This window comes from Carassius carassius, chromosome 19, assembly GCF_963082965.1.
Source record: "Carassius carassius chromosome 19, fCarCar2.1, whole genome shotgun sequence".
Taxonomy (NCBI): Eukaryota; Metazoa; Chordata; class Actinopteri; order Cypriniformes; family Cyprinidae; genus Carassius; species Carassius carassius.
In genome coordinates this window covers 5,819,263-5,826,076 of record NC_081773.1, presented here as the reverse complement: position 1 = coordinate 5,826,076, position 6,814 = coordinate 5,819,263, and the positions used below count along the sequence as shown (strand labels likewise).

The 6,814-nt window shown below is 36.5% G+C and overlaps 1 protein-coding gene across 1 annotated transcript; it reads right to left on the bottom strand.

The window, feature by feature from the left end:
* Nucleotides 1-758: 758 nt before the first annotated feature.
* Nucleotides 759-4,532, bottom strand: rgcc (regulator of cell cycle). Its single transcript, XM_059499623.1, has 5 exons — nucleotides 4,368-4,532; nucleotides 4,066-4,239; nucleotides 1,905-2,006; nucleotides 1,738-1,800; nucleotides 759-1,235 (listed from the first exon to the last, which is right to left on the bottom strand). Exons 1-5 carry the CDS (start codon nucleotides 4,402-4,404, stop codon nucleotides 1,228-1,230), a joined length of 384 nt encoding a protein of 127 aa, XP_059355606.1. The 5' UTR covers nucleotides 4,405-4,532; the 3' UTR covers nucleotides 759-1,227.
* Between the last annotated feature and the right edge of the window lie 2,282 nt (nucleotides 4,533-6,814).

The following is a 6,814-nucleotide window of genomic DNA, read 5'->3' as shown; positions in this document are numbered from 1 at the left end:
TATTAAATTGAACATTTATAATGCAAAAAAAAAAAAAAAAAACTCAAATGCTGAATTGCTGAATATCATCCATCATGGTTTCCACAACATTAAGCAGCACAACTGCCTTCAATATTGATAATAATAAGAAATGTTTCTTGAGCAGCAAATCAGCATATTATGATTAGTATGATTTCTGAAGGATAATGTGACACAGTAATGATGCATGCTGACAATTCAGCTTTGATCACAGCAATACATTTTAAAATATATTCAAATAGAAGACAGCGATTTAAATGTGTAATATTTCACTATATTACTGTATTCAGTGTATTTTTGATCAAATAAATGCAGCTTTAGTCAGCATAAGTTATTTTTCATTTTTTTTAATGGTTTAACAAATTTCAAGTCCAATCAAATAATAAATCAACTCTCTGTCGAGAGGATTTCTTTCGGTTTAATGATCACATAAGAAATGTACGGTGACAGACGGTTACTGTGGCAGGATCCAGACACAGATTTGGACACAAAGTGCTGAGGAGGTGACCAGGTGTCATTTTCTGCAGAGCAACTGCTCACGGTCTCAAGCCCCTGCTGTGGGGTCAATCATTCACAGACTGCTCAAGAGCTTTAGCTGACGGACCCACAGCCCTGAATTAATTAGCAATGAAATCTTAGTGTCCTAAAGTAAATCTTCTGTCCACACCGAGAGTGAGAATACTGCAGAAACCAGCTTCTGATGCAACCAGACACACAATGAAATAATGCCATGACACATCTTAAAATCTGTCACCTTTTAATTTCTTAGAAGACATTAGTTGTATTAAATACACGTTATTATTGCTTTTCCAGTTTTTCTAATGAATTAAGAATTACGTTTTTCTTCTGTGACAAAAGGCTTATAGCAAGGCGATATTTACATGAAATACAAAAATATATATACACAAAACGGTATTACAGATACATTTACAACCAACTCTATAAAATTAAAAATATATTTCAATAAAAAGCTATTTAAATAATCTTACAGCTTAAGTTTTTCAGAGAGCACAGCCATTCCTGTCGAAAGTGTATTTTTATGCGTTCGTATTTGAGTGTTTGTATGGGCGTAAGTATACACGTTCAGCATGTGAAACCCTGACCATGTCTTCTCCATCTTCACAGTAGTTCAGGTTCGTCAGGAGCAGTCTGGCTGTCGTCCCCCAGCGGAGCTACAGTGTGGTGGGCCCCAGTCATCCCGTCTCTTACTCACATGCCTGGAGGAAAAACACAGTCAAGCAGGGAACAGACTAAGTACATTTTCATGTCCTCGGGTGTCAGGGTTATTCTCAGTGTGTATGCAGTTCCCCCCCAACAAACACTGCAGTCCTATTAGCAAGTCTTTCATTAGCTGCATAAACAGAAGAGCATTTAAAAGCCTGCATGACACATTGGGAAACATTTAAAGGTGTCTGAATTCAGACACATAAGCAAAAGAGATACGGAGGAAAGCAGTCATAAAAAAAAAAGATTTATGACAGTTCTATTTGATCAAAATATAGTAAAAACTGTAATATTGTTAAGTATTTGTATAATGTACTTTCTTTTTAAACATATTTTAATAACTAGGCTACCATCTAAATGTTAAGGTTGTTTTTTCATTCAGCCCTTGCCATCAACAGACAAGAACTAAACTGCAGCATGGTTTTATGCATGTTTTAAACCACCCAACAGTTCACCCTATTTTAGACTTTAAATCTGACATCATTTAACACTTACTTGCTAATGTTCTGTCAAGGTCGGCAATGAAGTCCTCTAGCTCTTTAGTGTCTCCGAGTTTAGCTGAAGAAGACAATACCCAGTTGATCAACATAGTACAGCAAATAAACCTAAAACCGACACATTCGCATTAAATATGTCAAAAAGGAACCTATATTTGAACTCACGTTTAGGAGATGTGACCAAGGGACTGTTTGTCGAGAAGACGCTGGGAGAGTTGAGCTTCTCATCACTGAAGCTGAAACTGTTTCTATTCAAGGACTCTGCACCTGTTACAGGAGGAAAGAAAGAAAGAGACAGAGGAAGTCAGAAATGAAAAACTGAAGCTTCCTGTATGTGTACAGTAACAGCACAATGCCTTCTCTTAACTCCACCACAACAGGTGGATAACAACTACAGAGTCTGTCACTTAAGTGACTAAATCTAAAGTGACAGACACAGAGAGCAAAGAAAAAGCAATGATGAAATGCAAATACAATACAGCCCAACATGTAACTGTGCAGAAATAAGGACCATTCGCATCATGGATGATAACTATAAAGATAAGTGTAACTATAGTTTTAATAATCATTCATATTCTCTGTGAATAGGGAAATCCACACCAACAAAAACCAGAATGAGTGTAACGATATCAGTGGAATCACTTCTAGTTCTAGTTCTTGGTGTGAACGGGCCTTTAGGATTGAAAACTCTACCGTATTTTGTTGCAAATTCATATGTCATGATATGAAATTCACATGCAATGTCCACAAAAATAAATAAATAAATAAATAAAACCTTGAACTACATTAAATACTATTCCACTTGCAACATTTGTACACTTTTCAGTTACACTTTATTTTAAGGTGTCCTTGTTAAAGTGCAATTATACATTTAAGCACTGAGTAATACTAACTACATATACTTACTTTATGGTTAGGGTTAGTAACATAATTATGCGTAATTTATTGTTATTATAATAGTAAGTACATTTAACATGTGTAACAAAGACGCTGTAAAATAAAGCGTAACCATTTTTCCTTGCCGAGAGCATGAAACCATTGAAATTCAAGGGGCAGCTGGAAAAACTCTAGTCTGAAGGTCTATAGTATTCAGTTGTGTTGAGGAGCACTGCTCTCCACCACACAGGCTTGCCAAACATGTGCAGTGACCCATAACCGGAGGGGAAGGGGGTGTTAGGGGTTAATCTTTGCTAGTAGAGCGGGTTGAGTTTGTAATCAATGCATACTCTTCTAATAATAGCCTCTCTCTCACGAGCACACTTTCAAAGCAGGTTCAACTGCGACCCACCCTCAAACAGGTTCATTTGAATCCAAGGCAGAGCAGGCATGCTATTACATGGAAGCTCAATTTTTCCCTTCGCCTCAGTCATTAGATCCTCTCGCCTGGTGAAATGTGCGAGTATCCTCTCATCTACATTAGTGCTTTTAAACCTTAAAATCAGCCAAATAGTCATATATTTATACACAATTAGATTAATTAATTAAATGGAAAAAAAAGCATTGTTCTCTTAAGGATATGCTTAACAGTTTTTAAAAGCGAGGCTGATGTTTTATCTAGTATAAAGTCCTGAAGCAAAAGCGCTTGTAGCCACTGATCCAGATCAATGGCACGTGTGTCAAAATGGCAACAGGCTTGATTGGATCCAAAATGCAGTTGCACAGATCCATGAGGGCGACTACAGGGCACATAATGTCATCACTGCACCAGAAGAAGGTTTATTGTGCAAGCACAGAGTCTGTCACATTCCCTGTTTGTTCCAGAAGGAAAAGGGTGGGGTAAAGAGATCACTTGTTGCTTAATCATTAAACACAAGAACACCTCTAGAGCAAAAGTGAAAAGGAACATTTCTATGCACTCATAAGCAATCAGACTGCTTCCATATATCCATTCACGATGCAATCCATCTTCAGATTCTGGATGCTTCCCATCCGCACTTCAACACAGAAGGAGGTTGGGATATAATGGGACTCAGGCTAAGACAAAAGTGAGTGTTTAACTTAAAATTGATACCCTGAAGTCTCCACAAAACGTCTGAGCAAGGCTCTGGTTCTTTGTCACTGGCTTCATGCTGTGCTCAGATCCAGACTGTCTCAGGGTCTGACTGAACTCTCATCTCCTAACAGCTATTACAGCTGATCTGACTATCAGAAATCTCAAGGTCTTTTAAAAGACGTTTAATGAACCCCGGCTGTTCTGTGTGCTCAGATTAGATTAGATGAGATTAGCACTGTAACTTCTGAGGCCCGGGGCTTTAGTCGTGAGTGACGCAGAGATAGTGGCTCTTCTGGAATAATCAAAGCAGCTTTCTCCTGCTGCAATACTCACTCTCGGAGTCGCTGATGCCGCTGTCGCTGACGCTCGCGCTGCTCCGTCTCTTCACGGTCTTCAGGTGCTCATCATATCTGAAGTGTCGCTTCTCCACGGGGGACGAGAAGTCCTCGATGACAGCGTCGAATTCACACAACAGGGCGCTGAGGTCGTCATCCTCCTCAAGAAACGCTGCAAAACGCAACGCAAGAGATTTGTTGCAGACTTGCAGAAACAGAAGTATCGCCTCAGTGTAACAAGCATTCTTAGTAGCACGTGTAGGGTTTCACTGCATTAAGTGAATGATGTTTTTGACTTACATTTGCTCTGTGACTTTATCTTTGGAGACTTCTTCATCTTCTGTGGGTACTCCTTTAGAGTGTTAAACTCCCAAATATCCGATATTAGCCCAGTGTCCTCCTGCTGACACACTCTCCTCTGTGTGTGCTGTGTGTGTGAGCGAGCTCTGTGGGGTGTTTTAAATATCGCCCGGCTCTAGGAGAGGGCGGTGACTGACGGGGCGTGCTGGACGTGGACAACGCATCGCCAATGAGACGCTCGCGCCTCGCGCTCGTTTTAGCCCTCAGTGTGAGTTACATGACTGGCGTCATTCCTCCCTGAACTAGGTGTTTGTAAACAGCTACTATGACATATATGCGACGACATCAGTACTGCTTTATTTTTAACCATAACTCCATCATGGTCACCCTTTTGCGATGACTTCACTTGCTGCAATGTTTTACCAGCAATAAAGCAATATGTTACTGGAAAAATGGCTAACTGTGTGTAATGCAATACGAAGCCCTTTGGAATGTTCACATGTGGCTCAATATATTTATTAAAATGTTAATTCTTCGTGCTTTGTTTAATGTAAATTGTCAGTTTTGGCCAAAAACAAGACGGGCAGAAGCAGTAGACATGTCATATAAAAGAGATAAAAAAAAATAAGTTATTTAATTGTGATGATGATTATGATTATATGAATGACACACACACATAACTTTTGTTTTCAACATTGATAATAATAAATGTTTCTTGTAACTCATTATATTAGAATAAAATTTGTATAAATTATGGGAAATTATATATAATTTCTCCTTTTCTGCTTTACGTTTCCCCAAAAAATTTTATTTTCAATGTAAGATATAAATGTGGTAATAAATATTCCAGAACTACTTGGTGCTTCACCAAATATTTTAATATTTTGAATCCACATAAGTTTTTATCAATAAATGCAATTACATAAGTCACATAGGATTAAAAGTAAGGTTGATGGTTTAGATGTAACAACATAATTTGATGTAAAACAAATGCATTATGTGTATATTACCCAGTTTTTTCTGTTTTAATTATTGGTGTTAAATCCAAAGTATTTGCATTTTCTGTGTCAAGTCTAATCGTTGCTATTCCTGTTACTGTTATTCACAAAACTCATCTTGTCCAAGTTAAGTTCCTGCAGACATCTGGTGGTGACTAAACGTATGTGCACTCAAGTTATTAGTTCATTGAAATTAGATTAGATTCAGATAAAAAAAAAAAAAAAAATAAAAAAAAAAAAACCTTTTTACTGTTCAGGTGTGTTCACATGCATTAAATATTTGTCACTTATTTCAGAAGCTTCGGTACTTTCCGGTGCACAGGCATTTTCACAAGGACAAAATATACTTTTGAGGCCTAACTACTTAATCATAAGCGGTTAAATCCTGCTTTTTGTTATTTTTAGTGGGGCTGTGAGATTTATCACTTGGAGAAGAATTCTTCACAGCTCTGGTGTTGGAGTTAACAGGTAGACACATGGTAAAACAAGACGTGTTTGCAGCTGCACTTGCCTGCTGACTTTAGGATTTAAGTGCACATGGAAGGTGTAAAAAACAACACTTACTGTCTGAGAGGCTGAGATCTGTTCGGTTCACAAAATAAAATGGTCACAAGGATTTGACGAATGTTGCAGTCAAAATAAAAAATAAATAATAATAATAATAAAAAAAAAAAATATATATATATATATAAAGTATTTGTTAAATTCAAAATTAGTCTTTGAAATTCTCTCTCTCTCTCTCTATATATATATAGATATATATATATAATTTCAAAGACTAATTTTGAATTTAACAAATACTTTTTTGCAAAGATTGTACTTGTAAATACTCATTTCCGAAATTCATATTCCGAACATAACCAAAAAAAATATGGTCACTACAGAAAAGTCCATGATTTTTAATTGTAACATTTTCCTGATATTTCTATTTTTTCCTTTACTATCGGAATCCTTTTTATATTTAAAATCTTTTAAACTCCTCTTTGATCCAGATTGATCACAACTGTTATATACTATATATCAAAAATAATTCGGTTTTTTTTGCACATTTTATTTTCATATTCACTTCCAAACACATCTGACAGTCACTGGTACTGCAAACTATTTACACAATGACAATTTTCTCTCAAATACAACAAATTATACATGATGCTGAATAATCAAGACAAACGTCAGATATGATACAATCTTAATTTAAAGTGCAATACAGTCCCTGTTTTCCAAATGCTACTGCTTACAAAAAATAGCTGTGAAAAACAAAATAAATAAATGATTGAAATCAAGCCTTTGAGATGTGTTGAAGTCTCATTGATTTGCTTGTAAAAGATGACAAAAAACACTAATATGTTGCACATTACTGTGTTTCACAAATGCATCACATTGAGGTTGGGATAATATGTGCTCACATTTATGATAAAGAGTGCGGGTTCTCTTGTTTTTTTATCTCAC

What these genes read in the sequence shown, in the direction of transcription:
- rgcc (XM_059499623.1), bottom strand. Translation starts at nt 4,404, where the DNA reads ATGAAGAAGTCTCCAAAGATAAAGTCACAGAGCAAAT. An exon ending in GATAAAGTCACAGAGCAAAT is followed by an intron (nt 4,240 to 4,367) that starts GTAAGTCAAAAA and finishes TGCGTTTTGCAG; the next exon opens with CGTTTCTTGAGGAGGATGAC. An exon ending in CGGCATCAGCGACTCCGAGA is followed by an intron (nt 2,007 to 4,065) that starts GTGAGTATTGCA and finishes CTCCTGTAACAG; the next exon opens with GTGCAGAGTCCTTGAATAGA.